Source organism: Ceratotherium simum, chromosome 7 (genome assembly GCF_057802395.1).
Source record: "Ceratotherium simum simum isolate JZ-2026a chromosome 7, ASM5780239v1, whole genome shotgun sequence".
Classification (NCBI taxonomy): Eukaryota; Metazoa; Chordata; class Mammalia; order Perissodactyla; family Rhinocerotidae; genus Ceratotherium; species Ceratotherium simum.
The window spans coordinates 12226121-12247804 of record NC_141906.1 but is presented as its reverse complement, the minus strand read 5'-3'; the positions used below and the strand labels follow the sequence as shown (position 1 = coordinate 12247804).

The window sequence follows — 21684 nt, the reverse complement described above, 5'->3', positions numbered from 1 at the left end:
CGTTGGGGAATGTGCTCGATGCTTCCCTTCCTTTTACCCCACATTCAATCCCCTAGCAAGTCCTGTGATTCTACTTCCAAAATTCACCCCTAGCCCGTAAACTTGACCTCATGCTCATCCCCATGCTCCCGGCCACATCATTTCTCACCTGGGTTACTGCAATAGCCATCTGACTAGTCTCCTCATTTTCATGGTTTCCCCCTGTGGGAGATCAAAATTGGCCACCCTGAAATATATCTCTTTACCTTAATTATTTTCTATGACAGGCATTTGATCTCCCCCAAACTGCCTAAAGAATTTGACATAGAAGAGCTGTTTCAGGAAGGCGCCGCTGCCATGTGATGGCTGTAATCTAATGTGAAATAGATGTTACAATAGGAAAGGCAGCACCAAGCCCATCTTATTAAAAATTCTGTCTCTCCCCAGCCACATTCCCTAGGTGGCCCTTTAAAGGGTTGTCAGACAAACATTTACATTTATAAGGGAAATCTCCATTTGTAAAGGCATCTCACTCTCTGTACTGGGAAGAGGAGGGATGACCTCATCTCTAGAAACTTATCAGTGTGGAAGGTGAGGCCTTAAATCTGCATAGTAACCTTACTCCTGTTTATTGTGATTTTCTGGTAATCTTCCATAACTGACTGCCCCCACCCCCAACATCCTCCTTTGTCTTTAGCTAAAGATGGTATTTAAAATGAGAACCTCCACCATTTTGTTGAGAAAATCAGTTTCCATGGTTTCTCCCATGTATACATGTTATTAAACTTTGTTTGATTTTCTCCTGCTAACCTGTCTTTTAATTATTTGGCCAGCCATAAGAACCTTAAGGGAAAGGGCAGAGGGGGATTCTCCCTCTTCTCCTCTACTTAAGTTGACTATATAATTGATCATCCAAACCAAGTCACTTTTCAGAGTGAAAGAGGGCATTATTAATAATTATGCCAAGATAACAGGAACAAGCTGGGACTGTCCTGAGCAAAACAGGACGTGTATTTACCCTCTCAGTCTAACATACAAATTATAATCAGATCACATCTCTTGCCTTCAAGGGATTCCCATTGACTTAGAATAAAATCCAAGTCCTTTTCTTGGCCTACACAGCCCAGTGTCATCTGTCCCTGGCCACCCTCCAGCATCAACTCATGCCACACCCTCCTCAGCTCCCCACTCTCCAGTCCCACCAACAAGCCAAGCTTTTATTTGCGACAGGGCCTTTGCACATGATTTTCCCTCCAGCCAGAACACTGTTCTGCTTGCTTTTCACAGGGCTGAGCCTTTCTCACCTTGTGGTCTTCTCCTGAAATCTCTCTTTCTTGAGAGAGGCCTTCCCTGATCATCCTGGCTGGCCTACCATGGGTATTCTTTCATTTTTACCAATTTTCAATATGTGAGATTCTTTTACTCATTTCTTTATTTATTCCTGTGATTTTTGTTTGGATTTCCTTTCGGTCCAAATTCCTCCCTGTTTCATAAAATTGATGAGAGAAGGGACCATTTCTGTCTTGTTCACCCCTAAATATCCAGTAGCAAGCCAGAACCTGGCATAGAATGGGATCTGAACAAATGCTTGTTGAGTGAAGAAATGAATGATTGGATTAGTTTATTAACTTACTAATAAAAGGAAGGTTTCCTCTCAATGTTGGTCAGTCTAGTTATAAGGAACAGGAAGGAGCTAATGAGGAGGGGGACAAAGAAGAGAAATAACAGCTGCACCAGAGTCAAGGGGAAGCAGGAGGTGGTGGGATCCAGCCCACAGGGGATGGTCAACTCCACACGGAGCAGAAACCTCTCCTGCTCTGAGAAAGGAAAGCGGGAGGAGAGAATGGGGTGGGGGATGCAGCACACTTAAGACGCAGGACAAGGGCCTGCGGGGCCCGTTGTACCTGCTCTCATCCTTGACGCCCCGGCTCATCACACTCTACTCTGCTGCCCGTTTTCTTGTCTGTCTTTAGGGCAAGTGGGTAGGCACCTCTCCCTATTGCATGTCATGCTGTGTCCACAGTCCCTGTCACAGCGCCTCGCAGAGAGCAGGCGCTTAGTCAATAGTGGTTACAATGAATGAAGGAAGCAGGAGAAGAAGTATTGTTCAGAAGTTGGCAGAACTGGGAAGAGGGTTGGGGAGTCGTAGAACGTCTGGATGTTGGATACAGAGTTTGATCTGCAGAGCGTGGTAACGAGTCGCTTTCAGGTGACTATGAACGTCTATGCCAATATCACACTAAGATAGCAGTCAAAATGATGGAACTTTATTTTATTTATGAGGGAAAATATTTTATTTTCTCTAGCAATGCTTTGCGCGCTCTCTCATAGAAATGAAAATTAGGAACCCCAAGTGTAAATAAATTGTTAGCCATTACGGTATCTGAGGAGAAGTGCTGGAAGAAAGCCATAAACATTTTGAATTTCCAAAGTACTGTGCTGACTATCTGAGGGACAAGTTAACAGAGAATGGTCTGTCAGACTGGAGGAGGGGAAAATGGACACACTATTTCTCTGAGTTGAGGACAACATGAACTGAAAGATGCATTATTATTTATATACCGTCAGGAAAATAATGCTGCCAATTAAATTAAGACGTAATGTTTTCCTGTCACTTGGAATTATTATTTTACAGTTATTGAAAGAGTTCTTTTGCACCTACTTAGAGAGAGATTTTACTACTACATCACTTTGGTATATAAACAAAAAGGAAAGCACACACTGAATAAATTTAGTTAATTATTCCTAAAGCAGTGACAACTATTTCATTAGCACTGCCTGGTCATTAGTGAATGTAAGACACGTCCTAATTTCAATAATTTATAATCAAGAAATGTGTGTCTTAGAAGTGATGAAATAGGATATTTAAATTTAAACCTGTACAAGTTCTCTTTCTCAGTATATTTACTGAGAAGAAACAGTAAGCTTTGAGGTATTATTAATCACAAAATGTGAGGGTGATGCCCCTGAGGTGAAGGTCAGCTTCACACCAGCCCCCTCAGACACGGAGGATCCTCCCCTCCCCAGAGAGGAGCAGGTGTGTCCACGACTGTCCTGACAGGGGTCCATGTTCCAAGCCCCCTCTCTAGGTAAGGCGTCAACTCACCTGGCCCAGCCCTGCCTTTACTGTTACCCTTGTGGTCTTTTCAGTAGACCCCCCCACCCTTGGAATGACTGAGGGCCTCTTCTCTTCCTGCCCAGGGCTGCAGAGATGACAGATGGAGAGAGCTCACCTTCATCTCCCTCCCAGCCACACTCCATCACTGCCTCTTCATCTCTGCTGCATGGACCACTCCATCCTCTAGAAATCCCTAGATGAGAAGCAACCAGGAAGTTCACTGGGTCCCATGCATGTCAACTGTCTCAAGAACTCCCTCAACACAGCCCGCTCTGCTCTGATAGGGGCAAGAACGAGCTGTTTGCAGCTCGGCATGCACCCAGCTGAGGACTGAGAAGGCATTTTTCTTTTCTTCCTGGCACCCCAAACCTATGTGAGGAAACCACCTATCTCCACAAATACTGTGTTCCCCACAAGACACCGTGTCACCCACCCTTCTCCTCAGGACTCTCCTATATGGACCAGAGGTGGAACGGGATGAGGAGGGGGTTGATTGTGAAGGCCTGCACTGCCACCTCTTCGCCAGCCTGGAGGGCTCACAAGATCTGACATGCTTCCCGGATGCTCTCTCTAGGATGTGGGTACTTGGAGCTACTTTGTCCCCAGCTGTGGCAACGGGAAAGAAGCATCACTCAACAGCCTGCTTTTCACACTTGGGTGCAAAGGGAGCCCTTTCGCAATCCTCTAATTTCCCGGGTCACTTCAGAAATCTCTACTTCTGGGAAAGAAAATCCAGATCCTCTCTGAAAAGAGCATGCTTGGTTTACACCCAAATGTATTATTGATGGAGTCTTGTCAAACCACACTGTTTAAAACACGTTTGCAAATCCTCCTGCCAATGCCCCACTGGTACCTTTCCTGAAAGAGTTGGGCAAATGGCCAAGAGCTCCAGGCTGGGCCAGCATGCCTTGTCCCTGAATGACATGACCTGGGAGGGAGCTGCAATGCACTGTAATCTTCCTTACTCCCCTCGGGGCTCACTTAGGACTGTCTGAATAGTCAGAGCCTTTAAACACCTCAATCTATTTACCTTTCCAGGAAAAGTACTTGCAAATCTTGCTCATCCATCCATTCACTTATTCAGCACCTGTTTCCTGAGCTCGCATCTTGGCAGGTCCTGTGCTGGGCCCTGGGAATAGAGCAGAAAACGAGATAGACAAGATCAGTGCTCCCCTGCAGGTAACATTCCACCAGGAGTGTTATTAATAGGCTAAGAAGAAGTTAATATAATTGAATTAAACTGTATGGTACATTGATTTGCTTATGCTCAGGTGGCAGCTGTAGAGCACATGGCTAAGAATCCCAGTGCTCCGTCCTAACAGACCAGAGTTGAATTTCAGCTTTGCCATGACTCTGTGGTAGGTAGGGGTAGTGACACGCAAAAATGACCGTGATACATTGTTCAGTGAAGAAGCAGAATACAAAACGACAGGTACGATAACCCCTGTGTTTGTTTATGGATTCATCTATGTGCTGATACTTCGAAAATAGAGTGGAGGCCATTCAGGAAGGTTCTACAGAGGTTCTTTCCACCTCATCCCCCAATCCAGGCCGCTGAAATCAGTACTGCTGTATATTTTCAGCCTGAGTCTCTTCTTGAGGAGGTGTCACTCTTTTCAGAAATATGTCCATAGTGGTTTTCTTGGTTTGTTTCTTTTTTTCATCATAGATTTGCTTGTATACAGATAATGTACCATGAACATTCCTCTCTCTTAATGTAAACCTTTCAGTGTTGGGGTCCATGTTTTCAAACTTTTTAAGAAGCCTGTTGATGTACCTTTACAAATTGGTGTTTTCAAGTTCTTTGGGTAAATACCCAACAGTGGAAGAGCTGGATCACATGGTAGTTCTATCCTTGATTTTTTGAGGAATCTCCACACTGTTTTCCATAGTGGCTGCACCAGTTTGCACTCCCACCAGCAGTGTATGAGAGTTCCCTTCTCTCCACATCCTCTCCAACACATGTTGTTTCCTGTCTTGTTAATTATAGCCATTCTGACGGGCGTGAGGTGATATCTCATTGTAGTTTTGATTTGCAGTTCCCTGATAGTTAGTGATTTTGAACATCTTTTCATGTGTCTCTTGGCCATCTGTATATCTTCTTTGGAGAAATGTCTGTTCAGGTCTTTTGCCCATTTTTTAATTGGGTTGGTAGTTTTTTTGTTGTTGAGATGCATGAGTTCTTTATATATTTTGGAGATTAAGCCCTTATCAGATGTATGGTTTGCAAATATCTTCTCCCAATTGTTAGGTTTTCTTTTCGTTTTGTTGATGGTTTCCTTTGCTGTACAGAAGCTTTTTAGTTTGATGTAGTCCCATTTGTTTATTTTTTCTATTGTTTCTCTTGCCCGGTCAGACACGGTGTTTGAAAAGATGTTGCTAAGACCGATGTCGAAGAGCGTACTGCCTATGTTTTCTTCTAGAAGTTTCACAGTTTCAGGTCTTACATTCAAGTCTTTAATCCATTTGGAGTTAATTTTTGTGTATGGTGTAAGGTAAGGGTCTACTTTCATTTTTTTGCATGTGGCTATCCAGTTTTCCCAACACCATTTGTTGAAGAGACTTTCTTTTCTCCATTGTATGTTCTTGGCTCCTTTGTCAAAGATTAGCTGTCCATAGATGTGTGCGTATGATTTCCTTCATTAAGTAGTAGATAATAACAACAATAAACAAACACATAGGGACAAAGATTGGATTGGTGGTTACCAGAGGGGAAGAGGGGAAGGAAGAGGGTGAAAGGGATAATTCGGTACATGTGTGTGGTGATGGGTTGTAATTAGTATTTTGGTGGTGAACATGATGTAATCTACGCAGAAATAGAAGTATAATGATGTACACCTGAAATTTTTACAATGTTATAAACCAATGTTACTGCAATAAAAAAAAATTAAATAAATAAAAAAGAAGCCTGTTGAGGGCTGCAAAAGCTTCTGCTAAACCCTTCACTGCAAATTTTCATGAGGGTTCTTCTTTGTCTTCTCCTGCAGTTTCCTTTTCTCTTGCCTCTTCTTCAGCTATGCGTTCCTGTTCCAGTTCCAACAACTTCTCATTAGTCCATTCCTCAGGAACCGCCTCTAGGAGCTCCTCAGTGTCATCCTCATCCACACTCAGGTTAAAGTTGTTTGCTGTTTCAACCACAGCCTTGTTGATTTTTGCAACCTCCTTATCTGTGGCAAATCATTTGAAGTCATGGACCTCTTAAGTGTCTTCTGCCAGATGCCATTCATACACTCCTTAGTGACATCACCCCAAGCCCAAGAAAGGTTCTCGATGCAGTCATAGATGTTGTAATCCTTCCAGAATTGTATCAGTGTCATCTGTGCCTTCCTCAGTTGCAACAATAGCCTGGGCAAACATCCTCCTTGGGTGGTAGGCCTTGAAAGCTGATGTAGCTCCTTGATCCATCACTTGGATCAAAGAGGTAATGTTTGGAGGGAGAAACACCTCTTTGATATTGGGATAAAGACCACCAATAAAAGGAGGATGTCTTCACATTCACTCACCACTCACTCACCAATCAGCAAAACTTGCAAGGTATATTATTCTGCAAACAGTGCTTCTCCATTTCGTTGGCATAGCAATTCAGGAGGCATCTTGGAAGAGGAGCTGGGTCATCATCGACTTCTTATTGCTCCTGTAGTACACTGGCAGTGTGTGCTTACTGATATGCTTGAAGGCCCTGGGGTGTCACTGTGCCAGATCACAAGGGTTTCCATTTGTAGCCTGCAACATTGCCCCCAAGCAAGACTGTTATCCTCCTTAGAAGCCTTGAAACCTGGCATTGACTTGGCCTCCTTATGGAGGAAAGTCCTTTCAGGCATCTGTTTGCAGAATAGGGAGGCTTTATCCATATTGAATATTTGTTCTGGAAAGTAATTTTCCTCCACAATCACCTTATGTAGAGTTTCCAAAAATTCTTCAGCTGCCTTCACATCAGCACTTGCAGATTCACCACTCACTTTCACATTATGTAATGAATAACGATTCCTGAACTGTTTAAACCACCCAGAGCTGGCAGTAAATTCAACATATAATGGGGTCTAGTGTTTTCTTTCACCATCGCAAGCAAACTTTTTGCTTTGGCAGTGATCATTGTGGTGCTGAGAGGGCCCACTTCTGTGTCTGGTCTTCAATCCAACCCATTAGAAGTTTCTCGAGGTCTGATATAGGCCCTGCTCAAATTTTTCCTAGTCTCATTGCCTTCAATGAAGCAGATCCTTTAACAGCTTCTGTCACTTTGTTCTTGTTCGTCAAGATCGTGCTGTGATGGGATAGGAAATGCCTAACCGGTGAGCAATAACCATCACTGATTTTCCGCCTTCGTAGTCCTCAATCACTTTTAATTTTGTCTCCAGGTCAATCGCTCCTCACGGCCTCTTACTGGCAACATTAGCGGTGGATTTTGCACGCTTAGGGGCCATGATGAACAAAACAACACAAGATTAAATCAAGTACAAAGGAAAATGATGCAATAAAGAGACGCAGTAAACCCAAGGTGTATGAGGCTGCTGCCAGCCTAACACGACGTATTGTTTTACAATAAACATTTTTTATGAGTAGAAAGAGTACGTTCTAAACAAAAAAAAAGTATAGTGTAGTAAATACATAAGCCAGTAACATAGTCGTGTATTATCAAGTACATGTACTGAACATAATTGTATTGCTATACTTTTATACAACTGGCAGTGCAGTGGGTTTGTTTACACCAGCATCACCACAGACACGTGAGTAATGCATCGTGCTGTGACTTCTTGATCTACCACGTCACTAGGCGACAAGAAATTTTCAGCTCCATTATAATCTTATGGGACCACCATCTTATATGCGGTCCTTCGCTGACCAAAACATCATTAGGTGGTGCATGACTGTACTCATAATATAGTTTACATGTGTATGCCTTTCTCTCACCTTACACACACAAACACAAACACACACCCAATAGCGACACTAACTGTGCAACATGTACACATAAATAATGCAGCCATATGAATAAAAATTACAATAAGATAAAAACTAATAAATGAGTCAGGGTCACATGTAAAATTCTATCTGGAAGATAAGAGGAAAAGGATGTCACTAATGTCTATGTTCCATATTGTCTCCAGTTTGAGAGAAAAATGAAAGTAGAGCTCTCAAAATGTTTGCAAAGACAGCTGAGCCATGAAGGATATACTCTGTACTTGGAGCAAATACACTAAATAGGTTATAGAAATTGGTCATCAGAGGACTGAATAAGATAGTGGTCTACTGTAAAAGATAGTTCCAAATTGAGAAAAAAAGACTACAACAAAGGTAAGCATTAGTGTTCATCAAAAATACCACATGAAACTTTAAAAAAAAGGCAACGTTCATTGGTCACCTGTTGTGGTTGCTAGCATTATAACTCCTTATTCTAAAAATTAATAAATAAAGGGAAAGAATAAAACATTTAAAAAGAATTAGTGCATGGCAGTAAAATAAAATTTTCTTGAATTATGAGTTTGTTAAATATAAAACCAAATATGTTTACTTCCACAAAAAGGGACTGAAAATAGAGTGACAATAAAAGCCACAAACTGGAGGAAGATATTTGCAACATGCACAATCAAAAAGGCTTTGTATCAAGTGTATGAAAAACTACTAATCAATAAAAAAAGACAAAAGAAATTAACAGAAATTTCACAGAAGATTGAATGGTGAATCTCACTGATAATCAGAAAAACACAAATTTAAACTACAATATGATAATATTTATCACTCACCAACTTGACGTAAAAGCAACTCCGGCCTAGAATGTGGAGCAGGGGCCACTCATCCGTTGCTTGTGGGAACGTAAACTAGTACGACCATTGTGGCTAAACAGTTTGGCCTTCTCAACCAAATTCAATACAATCATTTTCTATTCCAGTCCTGGGTCTGTGCCCGTAGAAACTCTTGTGCCCTGACACGTGTACAAGATCGTTAGAAGCAACACTGTTTGTAACAGAAAAAAGAAACCACTCAAATTTCAAAATAATCTGTGAGATATTCATGCTCTGGAATAGTATTCAGCACTGAAAACGAAAGAAGGACTACAACAGACAGCAACATGCCCGTATCTAAAGACATCATTGAGCAAACTCAGCAAGTGACCAGTGAATCCATACACTATAATTCTGCTTACAGAAAGTTCAAAAGCAAGCAAAGCCTAAATAGTAAATTGTTCATGAGCGCACACACGTGATAAAAACAATTTTAGAAAAGCAGGGGAAGGATAAGCACAGAGTTTAGGAGGGGGGTTACCTTTGGAGAAAGGGCAGAGAGGAACGTGCAGCCAGAGAGAGGGCACAGGAGCTTCTGTGGGGGGAGTAACAGCCTGTTTCTTGGTTGATTGGGGGTTTCCAAAGGGGTGATAGTCCAAAATGTTTACCTGGTAAAGCAATATAAATTAACACATTAAATGTTAATATATTAAATTTTAAGCCTCTTCCACTGCTCCTCCACATGAACAAAGGTACATAAACTGTAAAACTTCTGACCAATAGATATGCTTGCAGCACACATTGTTCCTCAAATCATTCTAATAGTCTCCAAATAATGTGTTGATATTTTGGATGATGAGTGTGCTCTTTCCCACAGCTGTCACTAGTCAAGTGATGCCTTTCTGGGCCTTGATTGACACGGAGGAGCATGTGTGCTCTTCAATGACATCCCTACGAAACTGGTAGTTGTTGGATGATGTGAGGTCTCAACAGGTGGAGAAAGAAATGGTCTGTGGTGCTGAGTCCTTCCTGTGCCTGTGAGGTCACATATTCACAGGTTCCAGGGATTAGGACGTGGATATCTTTGGTTGGGGCCATTATGTTGTCTGCCACACCAATACACTCTTTCAGCTAAGATTTTCTTGATGTAAATTTTTTGAAAAGGTGTTTTAATAATGCTGGATATAACACTTATTTTTAAACTAGTAATATCTTAAATAGTACATGAATTGTGCCCTTAAAGGATGCCCACAAATGTTCCCACCTGGATACTAAACAGGTAGTTCATACTGGAAAGAGAAATCTGAAGATAAGGGAAAAAAGAACTCACACAGGTAGAAATCCAGATAAAGTGTTGTTTAACTTTAATGAAATGGGGGGCTTCAGATGTAAAAGAGTATACACTCAACACTCCACCTGTTCACAATCCACCTCTGGCCCTGTCTTTCCTCGTGGTGTGTTCTGAGCACCTCCAGCCCCTCTGTCTCTCTCATGCTGTCTAGCGGAATTCCAGGCTTAGCCTTAGAAAACTGCAGGACCTCCTAACTGCTGGAGACAGAAGTCCTGCCAAGGTCAGGAGAGAATGTTCCCTCTTTTCTTGCAGCTGCAAGAAATGCAGAAGGTTTCCTGCATCAAAGACACTCTCCACACAACAGTTATTTCTAATAAAATAATCTGAGAGACATCCGGACTTCAGAGAGTGTTGCTGTGTCCTGTAAATTAGACCTTGATTTTTTTTCACTTTCATATTCATTTCTTTCATTTGCTTCCATAATAACTATGGGAGGAAGGCAGTGTTATTCTCTCCTGGAAGATGAGGAAGCTGAGGCTCAGAGAAGCAAAGGAACTGTCCAAGGTCACACAGCTGGGAATGGGGGAGCTGGACACAAACCCAGGCCCATGTGAACTCAGAGTCAGAGCCTCCCCTGCAAAGTGATTTCTTATTCCAGGCCCAATTTTGTGTCCATTCAAGCCACAGTGTCATCTCACCTCTGGTCTCCACTGATTTCTCTTTGAGTGTGGTCACATTTTCCTGTTTCTTCACGTGTCTAGTGATTTGGGATTGTATCCTGGACATTGTGAATGATATGTTGAAGAGACTGTGGATTCTATTACATTCTTCTAAAGAGTATTGACTTTTTTTGTTTTGTTTCTAGTCTTGCTAAACTCAAACTTCAAACTCTGTCTCCACTGTGGTGGCAGCAACTGAAATCACAGTTCAGTTTTCTCTTATTCTTCAAGCCGCTAAGACTGTGGGTTTCCTCTAAATTTAGTCATGCTGAGTGACACTGACTGTGGTCTGCCCTCAGGAGAAATGCTTTTAAAACATGAAATACACCCATTGTCATTCTTCCAGCTGTCAATTCCCCTCCAATTTCTGCCTGCTTTTGTTTTACCAATGCCTTTAGGTGGTTATAAAATATTTTATCCAGAGTTTATAGCTGTTATCTGTGGGAGAGCAGGCCTGATAGGAGCTCCAGTGGAAGACTTGTCCCACTTTTGAGACCATAGTTCCTCCTCTGGTTCTTACCAGTCAGGGTCTGTTCTTAAAGCTACACCTGGCCTAGCAGACCCTCTAGGAATCTGGTCTTCAACTTGCAATAGTGGGTATTTATGCTGAGACAATGATGTGTTATAACCGGCTCTTGGAAATGTGCCACTCTGTCCATGACAACCTTCTGGGTGGCTTTGTCTCCCTTGCATGTTTCCTTCAATATCACCTTCCTTGGGAAGGATAGCCACTGGACTGCAAGGAGCTTCCAACCTCAGGTGCCATCACACAGAGAGGGGGAGGGGTGGGCTTTGTCCCTCTCACAAGAACATTTTTGGCAAAGCCCCCATTGAGAGAAGAAGAGGGATCAGGAGGGAGAAGCAGGCAGATTCCCCAACTCGCGAATGTCATCCACACGTATGTTTCTTTAAACGCTGCCTTAGGGAGTTTGTCAGATGGCCACCACCTGTTCAGGTTCTCCAGACACCTTCTGCAGCTGCAGGTGTGTGCCAAGGGCTGGAGAAAATTGGCTCTTCCTCAAAGTTCCCTTTCTCCTTTGTTGGTGATATCAGAAGGGCCAGAGCATGATGGCAAAATCTGTGTGCTTTTTAAACTGTTCGTGCTTTGAGGAGGGCTTGCTTTTCTCCCCCTTTTCTTCTTAGAAAAAAATCTCTTGTGGAGAGATGAAGCCAGAAGAGAAATGTCCCCTTGATGGCTGAGAATTACTGTTTTGTTTTCTTTTTTATATAATTAATTTATTGAGGTGATATTTGCTTATAACCTTGTGTAATTTCAGGTGTACATTATTATATTTCAGTTTCTGTATAGACTGCATCATGTTCACCACCAATAGTCTAGTTTGTATCCATCACCATACACATGTGCCCCTTTATCCCTTTCACCCTCCCCCCTACCTCCTTCCCCTCCCATAACCACTAATCTGTTCTCTCTGTCCATGTGTCTCTTTATCTTCCACATATGAGTGAAATCATTTGGCATTTGTCTTTCTCCATCTGGCTTATTTCACTTAGCATAATACCCTCAAGATCCATCCATGTTGTTACAAATCACATGATTTTGTCATGTTTTATGACTGAGTTGTATTCCATTGTATATATATACCACAACCTCTTTATCCATTCATCCGTTGATGGGCACTTAGGTTGCTTCCACATCTTGGCTACTGCAAATAATGCTTCGATGAACATAAGGATGCATAAATCTCTTTGAATGGTTGATTTCATGTTCTTTGGATAAATACTCAGTACTGGGATAGCTGGATCATATGGTATTTCAATTTTTAGTTTTTTGAGAAATCTCCAAACTGTTTTCCATAGTGGCTGCACCAGTTTGCCCTCCCGCCAGCAGTGTATGAGGGTTCCTTTTTCTCCACATCCTCTCCAGCATTTGTGGCTTTTTGTCTTGTTAATTACAGCCATTCTGACGATGTAAGGTCATATCTCATTGTAGTTTTTATTTGCATTTCCCTAATAATTAGTGATGTTGAACACCTTTTCATATGCCTGTTGACCATCTGTATATCTTCTTTGGAAAAATGTCTCTTCATATCCTCTGCCCATTTTTTGATTGGCTTCTTTGTTTTTTTGTTGTTGAGTTGTATGGGTTCTGTATATATTTTGGAGATCAACCCCTCATCAGATGTGTGATTTGCAAATATTTTGTCCCAGTTGGTGGGTTGTCTTTTCATTTTGTTCATGGTTTCCTTTGCCTTGAAGAAGCTTTTTAGTCTGATATAGTCCATTTGTTTATTTTTTTCTTTTGTTTCTCTTGCCTGAGTAGACACGGTATTCAAAAAGATACTGCTAAGACCTATGTCAAAGACTGTGCTGCCTATATTCTCTTCTAGGAGTTTTATGGTGTCATGTCTTCTTTTCAAGTATTTAATCCATTTTCAGTTAATTTTTGTGTGTGGTGTAAGATAATGGTCTACTTTCATTCTTTTGCACGTGGCTGTCCACTTTTCCCAGCACCATTTATTGAAGAGACTTTCCTTTCTCTGTTGTATGTTTTTAGCTCCTTTGTTGAAGATTAGCTGTCCATAGATGTGTGCTTTTTTTCTGAGCTTTCTTTTTTTTTTATATATAATTTTATTTATTTATTTACTTCCCCCAAAGCCCCAGTAGATAGTTGTATGCCATAGCTGCAAGTCCTTCCAGTCGCTGTACGTGGGACGTGGCCTCAGCATGGCCGTAGAAGCGCCTAGAAGCAGCACGTCGGTGCTCGCCCGGGATCCGAACCCGGGCCACCAGCAGCGGAGCATGCACACTTAACCGCTAAGCCACAGGGCCAGCCCTTTTCTGAGCTTTCAATTCTGTTCCATTGATCTGTGTGTCTGCTTTTGTGCCAGTACCATGCTGTTTTGATTACTACAGCTTTGCAGTATATTTTGAAGTCAGGGATTGTGATGCCTCCAGCTTTGTTCTTTTTTCTCATGATTGATTTGACTATTCAGGGTCTTTTGTTGTTCCATATAAATTTTAGGATTCTTTGCTCTATTTCTGCAAAGAATGTCATTGGGATTCTGATTGGGATTGCATTGAATCCTTAGATAAACCTTGATCTTTAAAACCACATTCTGATTGGTAATCTTACTTATTAATGTGTTAATAATGTGTGGCTTTGGTAATAGTATAGTAACTAATCTTTCTGTTTACTGCAAAGTATAAATTATTATGAATTTTCTTGGTTGAGCCAGAAGAGCTAAAACTTGTCAAGTGCTTTACTTGCGCCCAGAACTGATCCAAGCCCCATTCAGCGTCAATCATGTCATCCTGACAGCAACCCTGTGAGGTCAGTGCCATTATTTCCACATTTTATACCCACAGTCCTGCTCCTCCTTGTTTCTACTCGCCTCTGACTCTGGGACTTGGGCCTCAGGGGCCATTCTTGGTCAGGCTATCCTGTGGGGCTTTTTCTTTACTGTGGTTTCTAATCTTAAGAGCCTTGGTGATCTTCTCTTCCACTTACATTAATTGTAACAGAAGAAATGGCGGGGGGTGGCCGGCCCAGTGGCGCAAGCGGTTAAGTGCATGCGCTCTGCGGCGGCCCGGGGTTCGCCGGTTCGGATTCCGGGCGCACACCGACGCGCTGCTTGGAAAGCCATGCTGTGGTGGCGTCCCATGTAAAGTGGAGGAAGATGGGCACGGATGTTAGCCCAGGGCGTGTCTTCCGCAGCAAAAGACGGGAGGATTGGCAGATGTTAGCTCAGGGCTGATCTCCTCACAAAAAAAAAAAAAAGAAGAAGAATTGGAGGTGTCTCAGGCCTCTCCACAGCCTGGTCACACCTGACTAGTAAAGTAGGGGTCCATCTAGTTTATCAGGAAAACCACGTCACTTTTGAGGGTGGAAGGGGGTGTCACTATTAACAGTTTTAAGCTGGGACAATGGGTGCTAACAGAGACCGACTCTGCAAACTGGGACACAGTCACTTATGGAAGACTTTGGCAAATTCCTTTAAGGCCTGAAGATGCTGACATCACCATGACAGGTTAGCTTCTATTTGCAGAAGAAACAAGAGAAAAAGGCAGACTGCCACTGTTGTCTATTGCTCCAAGCATGGCCCCACAAGGAACTGCGTGTCCCTTCCCAGAAGACAGAAGACATTGAGTAATGAAGGAAGAGAACTTGGAACACTGGTCAGAGTCCCTGTGAGGAGTTCCTCTTGGTGTATAGAAATTGTACCTGCTCTCTCTCTAATGATTCTATCAAAGAAGAGAATGACTTGAATGACATGAGAAAGTGGTGGGTGAATTTCCAGCATTGAATGGCCACAAAGAAAGGAAAAGAATTGTAACAGGATGTGATCACTGGCCGATAATTTCTGCCCAGAGGAAAGTAGGGGAAAAGGGGTCTGGATCACATGCCCTGCTCTATGAAGCAGCCCCCAGCACACCTGTGACCAGTGGCTGTGGAGGGTGGACAACTCCCCCTTCCCACCATGTCTACTCATAAGACCAAGTGGGCCAAGCCAGCTCAGAGACCCTGACTACCCACACACAGGGAATCCCACCTTTCCCAAGGAAGAAAATTGTCTGTGGAATATAAGAATGTTGCTTAGCATGGCCTTGGATAAAAACCAAAGGCACAGATATCTGCCCTACAACTTTCATCTCATATACCTGCAAGAATTAAAATATGACTGAGGCCCAGAAAGAGCCATCACTCCTGATTTTGGCAGGCTCTAATCTAAGACAATGATTCCCAAATAGTCGTGTAATCCTTGCTTGACTTACTTCATCCTGGGTCACTGCTCCTCTTTCGAATGTCCTATTCATAGTTCCTCTAATCTTGTACAAATTGAGAGTCCTTCCTCCTCCTTCTTCTCTGGATTACTAGTGGAGCACAAGTCCCCCTCCTTTCTAACTGTTGTTTCCATCTTCCAACACCTCGGCTAGCAAGTCTCCGTGATGTGATTGCATGAGTCTTGGAGATTCCTTCCCTAGTATCTCCAATGCAGTGTTCACGTTCCTTGTCTTCCAGAAACACCCCCAGGCACAAATCCTGAGCTGGTATTCCCTGGGCTGGGCCTTACTTGCCCTACAAGGTCCTCAGGCTCCAGCCCAGTGTCCCACTGAGAGAAGGACGAGATTTGTCCCCTGGATCCCCCATCACCTCTGCCATGTTACACACACATCATCTTTCTTCTCGGGGGTACCATGTACAGCATCCCCCTGACAGCACCTACACACAATTTCTCCCCAAGACTATCTTACTAAACTCACATAGTGAAACCCGGTCCTGCTTTTCTGGTTGAAACAGCTGTTCTCTATCATGACACCCTCCAGCGTCCTTGTGCTGCATCCCAGCTTTCTCTGCATCCTTCTTGAATCTTCTATGCTGATAATTTAGCAGCTGGTTGGCCATTTCCTGCTCATTTTATGCTGTGTTATTTCTACACGACATTGTAGCAAATTTCTATGCTGTTCCTGGGTTACAGCATCCTCCAGATATGACCTGCCATTATGACCTTCAATAGCAACTGATGGTGAATACACCCGAGTCTGGAGGACTCCCTTTTCCAGTGCTGAGTCCACCCACAAGGGTGCTGGGGGTTTTATTTCCCTGGGCAGTCTTCTTCCTTTCCTACCCCTGTGCCCTGGGGTCCCAGCTTCGTCCTGAGCTGTCCCATGAAGCTTGTTCAGCTGGATCACTTGCCCTGTACTCTTACATTCTTTAATCAAATCTCTTTTCTAATATTGGTGACCCTACCCAACAAATGTCAGTACATAATTGTGTGGGGGTAAAAACCCTGTCCCCAACAGGGATGACGCTGGAAACGGGCAGAAAATCCAACTTGCTACACCCTGAAAGCTGCCAGATTGCACAATCGGGGAAAATTAGATGTGTGTGAAAAATAACCATGATGTTCTGGATGCTGAGTTCTGCCCAAGAGGAATTTCCCAAATTTCTTCTTCTTGCCTCACTCCTGTGTTCCCATTCGTTCCCCTAGCAAAGTGTCAGTATATATAGCACCAGCCACATCTCCCAGGCAGGCAGCACAGGCAGCTCAGCTCACCAGGAGCCCAGCAGGAAGAGACAGCCACAGGTGAGGTGCTAGAACTTTCCAGTAGCTTTCCTCTTTGGAAATTCTCTTTCCCCACCAGCATGCTTGTGCTGCATCTCTGCTCTCTGCCTCCTTCCTGAGTCTACTGTTCTGACAATCAGAATTCAGCAGATGCAAATACTTTTGGGGGAGGGACTCTGTTGTATGCTTCTTCTGTGTGGAGTCAGTGATGGGTAGAGCAGGCTTCTGCAAATATTGGGGGGGGGGGGGCGGCCAGGTGGCACAAGTGGTTAAGCGCATGTGCTCCGCTGCGGCGGCCCGGGGTTCACCGGTTTGGATCCCGGGCACGCACCAACGCACCGCTTGTCAAGCCATGCTGTGGCGGCGTCCCATATAAAGTGGAGGAAGATGGGCATGGATGTTAGCCCAGGGCCAGTCTTCCTCAGCAAAAAGAGAAGGATTGGCAGATGTTAGCTCAGGGCCGATCTTCCTCACAAAAAAAAAAAAAAGGCAAATATTGTGGATGGTTTAACTCATCTCACATTACAGAGAGATGTGTGGTCACAAAATCCCCAAATGCCTCGGAGAACTTTCTCTACAGTGGGTTTCAGAGCTGATAGGGGATGACTGAAATGGAAAGTAGTTTATCCTAAAAGCCCATTGCAATCTCTCACCCAGTAATTCACTGGGATTCCAATGAGACAATGGAAATGGAGACTTGGACCCACTGAAATTTTATCTATCATCCAACTGTATACACATATATACTTGTGTGTGTGTATATATATATATGTGCGTATAGAGATATATAGGTACAGATGTATATAAAATTGAGTGTGGTCTATTTTCGAAATACAAGAATGGGTCTTTACTCCCCGAAAAAAACAAACCAAAACAAAACAAAGACATGTGTCATCCTTGTGTGTCTCCTTGACTCTGCAGCAGGATGAAGCTTTCCATCAGCATCATTTTCTGCACCCTGGTCCTGGGCGTCAGCAGCCAAGGATTTTTTTCATTCCTCAGGGAAGCTGGTCAAGGTAAGGACCAAAGGATGGGGGTGGGGAGAGGCCGCAACTAACTGCCCCCAGGATTCACCTGAGCAGAGGCCACATCCCCACAGGGCAAAGGCCACAAGTGAGTAGAAAACGAGCACGGTTTTCATGGTTCCCCAGGCTTTTTTTTTTTTTTATTGAACTGTATTTCACACATAACGTTGTGTAAATTTAAGGTGTACAGCAAGTTAATTTGATACTTGTACGTATTTTAATATGATTGCCATTGTAGTGATAATTAGCACCTCTATCACATTATATAATTATCCTTTCTTTTTAATAGTTGGAATAGTAGTGTTCTAGTCTCTTAGCAAGTTTGATGATTATAACACAACATTGCTGTCTATATTCACTGTACTCTGCATCAGGTCTCTAGGCCTTATTTACCACTCCTGGTAAGTTTGTACCTTAACAACATCTGTCCTGTCCCTCCACTCCTAGGCTTTTCTGGGCAGCTTTGCACTCTTCTGTGGGGATCCCAAGGCCAAAGACAGAAAGTTTGGGCGCCACGTTTCAGCAGGAGTGAGGAGGAGAGCTGAGTTCAGGGGTGCCACGGTCCCTACATACACGTGGGGCTCTACTCCCGCCTAGTGGGGAGTCAGGGAGAGCTCACCTCTATGTGTCAGGAGCCATGAAGTGGGTGCATCACAGGTGTGGGGTGTGTTCCCACTCCCATCCTCTTAGTAATTACAACCAAAGTAACTGAGCTTTGAATACGTCCCAGGCACTGTTCTAAGAGCTTTACATGGACGAATGAACTCGTTTTCATCCTCAGGTTTTAATCCTTTCATCCTGAGATGTAGGCACCATTATCCCTTAACAGGGAAACTGAGGCACAAAGAGATTCAGATACCTATGCAAGTGCCAAAGCAGAGCAGAATTTAGCCCAGGTGGTGGAGGTCCCCAGAGCTGGCTATTAACCAGGCACCATCCTGCCTCCCTGACAAGAGTGCATGTGGGAGAGCGAGGGATTTGTGAACAGACACCTGTTCTTATCTGAGCACAAGGCCAAGAGTGGGCATGTGTGTCTTAGGAAGGCAACTTTGTAGGGCTCTTCTCCCTACAATAAAAGGCACAACGAATTCCTGATGATGGTTGTAGTGAGGCTGAGACCTGACCAGGAAACCAAAAGCAAGAGATATTTACCTCACTAACAATAGTCAAGTGGCAAAAATTTGTTCATTTCACAAAATTATTTTGTTATTATTTTTCTGATAGTTACTGTTTTAAAAATTTCCTGTTAATCCTATCTAAATTCTCACAGACCCAGCTAAAAATATTTTTTGATCTCTTAGGTCAGTGTTTCTCAAACGGTTGTTCTACGACCACCCACATGAAATCTCCTGGGTCTGGGTGCTTTGTGAAATGCAGACGCCCGGGTCCACACACTCCCCTCCCTGAATCACAATCTCGTGGCTGAGCTGGAATCTGGCCTTCAACAAGGCCCCCGGGTGATGTCTGTGCACTAAAGGCTGAGAACCACTCCTCCAGTTCTGCCCCTCAAGGGACCAAATGTGTCAGGCATTCTGAAAGGACTAAGTATGCAAGTCTGGACTCCACGGATCTATTTAGATCAGTAACTGAGAGGGAATAAGTACAGTAAGAAAGCCATAGCTCTCAACACAACTATCATCTGAACATCAGGAACAATAAAGACATAACACGAAGTTATCACACGGGGATAGTACATAAACTCAGATTACAACTCTACGTTAGGTTTTTCTCTGTTTCCTAATCAGATAATCTTTGCCTTTTTATTCTAGCTTGATCAGATTTCTTCCATCCATAACTCTTTGCCCCTCATCCTAGTTCATTCTTTTTCTTCCTTTTATCTCACCCTCCCCAAGGCCCAGGGAGGTGATGGTATATTGAGCATGTAGAATGTTCTAGATGTTATACCTGTATCTTCTCAGTCCTTCTGCATAACCACCTGAGGGAGGTCCCACTCCTCCACTTCACTGGGATGACACTGACCTTTAGAGCTGGTGGTCAGTTGCCCTTTGTCGGCATCTGATCACCCAGGTTCTTTAAAGCTATCTTGGGGACTCACCTTTATCACCTGCCAATTGAATTCTGACAGTCGTCCAGGTGCAAATGTGCCCGGACATTCAGATGTACTCAGGACTGAGTGGTCCTCACGCTGCCCACAGTGATGAAGTTCTCCGGTGATGAGGTTGGGAGCACCGTGGGTTCCCAGCCTCCCTCAGAGTCACCTTTGTTCTCAGGCTCTGGTCAGAGGGTTCCCTGCACCTTTCCAGGTACAGGCTCATTGTACAACCACACATCCCCTAAGGACCATCCCACCTCTTCCTCACACGCATCACACACAGCCCAAAACAAAGTAGCAACAGAACTTGGAATGAGACAGAATAAAACTTACACGTGGTGTAATTCTCACCACACTAACTAGGAAGCAAAAAGTAAAGGAATATTTGATCTCAAGCTAATATCATCACCAGGGGCTTTGTCAAAGGCTGACATCTCAGAATCAGTGGGAGGAAAATTTCATGTCTCTGTTATTCCAAGATGTGATCACCTTCTTCTCATCATTTTCTTTCCCTTCCAGGGGCTAAAGACATGTGGAGAGCCTACTCTGACATGAGAGAGGCCAATTACAAAGATTCCGACAAATACTTCCATGCCCGCGGGAACTATGACGCTGCACAAAGGGGCCCTGGGGGCGCCTGGGCTGCTAAAGTGATCAGGTGACTCGGGTCCTGGGGGTGCAGGGGTGGGTGCACAGAGCTGGGCTGCCTTGGACAGCAGGAGGGGCCACACCCTGGGGAAGTTTCCTGTAGAGACTGTGGCCCCTCCTCCTGTGGCCCACACTCCCCCTCTGTGCCCAGTGTGGGGTCTGAGTGGTGACATAGCCAGAGAGGGACTGGTGGGAATGGGCGATTCCCAGCCTCGCCTCTGGGTGCTGTTCACCCAGCACCAGGGGCATCAGCGGGGCTGAGTGTGCTGTGCCCTGGCAGCCTCAGTGTTTTAGCCCCTCTCTCCTGGGCTCCTCTCAGAGCCATCCCTGGGAAAGAGGAGAGACAGGAGGGTGGGGCTTACACATCAGCCCCAGATTAATCTCCTACTTGCCCTCCTCCATTCCAGTGACGCCAGAGAGGGTTCTCAGAGATTCACAGACCTTTTCAGGCATGGAGACAGCGGCCATGGAGTGGCAGACTCGAGGGCTGACCAGGCTGCCAATGAATGGGGCCGGAGTGGCAAAGATCCCAATCACTTCAGACCTGCTGGCCTGCCTGACAAGTACTGAGCTTCCCCTTCTCTCTGCTCTCGGGGGGCGGGGCTGTGAGCCCCCTGTGGGCAGGGACACCGAGTTATTGAGTTCTATGTCCACAGAAGCCAGTAGAGGGCACATAATTAGTGTCTAATAAACGCTTAAGAGCTTGAATTTGTTGAAAACTGTGTGTTACTCTTCCATCTAAGGATTTCCCGTTTGTTCCCTAGGGTTGATGGATGGACACGCTCGTGAAGGCCGAGCCTGTGCCTGTGGGTGTGGGTGTAGGGGAGGCAGTCTCAGTGTCATACAGGACAGACACCCTCACCAACCCTCCCCTGAATCAGACCCACTCCCCTCTCCAGGCCCCTCTGGTTACATTGGTGCTATTTCCAGGTCCTTCCGTGTCCAGGCCTCCTCACTCCTGTCAGTGTCCTGTCACTTCTCTGCCCACAGGGTCTTAGCCCCCTTAGCTTTGTTCCTCAGTGGTCTCTATCTTGGGACAGGGGACACAGCCGGGGGATGAGTGGACCCTGGAATCCCACTCCAGCAACTCCCACCTCGGTCTCCT

At 44.3% G+C, this 21684-nt stretch overlaps 1 protein-coding gene and 1 long non-coding RNA gene across 2 annotated transcripts; one reads left to right on the top strand and one right to left on the bottom strand.

Annotated features, from left to right (window-relative positions):
* Positions 1–3148: 3148 nt before the first annotated feature.
* Positions 3149–9367, bottom strand: LOC147916548 (uncharacterized). Its single transcript, XR_015552782.1, has 3 exons — positions 8839–9367; positions 4128–4226; positions 3149–3290 (listed from the first exon to the last, which is right to left on the bottom strand). It is a non-coding gene; the product is annotated as an uncharacterized LOC147916548 (long non-coding RNA).
* A 7463-nt stretch (positions 9368–16830) lies between these two features.
* Positions 16831–21349, top strand: LOC101387250 (serum amyloid A-2 protein). The gene is made up of 4 exons (XM_014783434.2): positions 16831–16874; positions 17775–17869; positions 20451–20589; positions 20987–21349. Exons 2-4 carry the CDS (start codon positions 17779–17781, stop codon positions 21147–21149), a joined length of 393 nt encoding a protein of 130 aa, XP_014638920.2. The 5' UTR covers positions 16831–16874; positions 17775–17778; the 3' UTR covers positions 21150–21349.
* Positions 21350–21684: the final 335 nt, after the last annotated feature.

What these genes read in the sequence shown, in the direction of transcription:
- LOC101387250 (XM_014783434.2), top strand. Translation starts at nt 17,779, where the DNA reads ATGAAGCTTTCCATCAGCATCATTTTCTGCACCCTGGTCCTGGGCGTC. An exon ending in CCTCAGGGAAGCTGGTCAAG is followed by an intron (nt 17,870 to 20,450) that starts GTAAGGACCAAA and finishes TTTCCCTTCCAG; the next exon opens with GGGCTAAAGACATGTGGAGA. An exon ending in TGGGCTGCTAAAGTGATCAG is followed by an intron (nt 20,590 to 20,986) that starts GTGACTCGGGTC and finishes CCTCCATTCCAG; the next exon opens with TGACGCCAGAGAGGGTTCTC.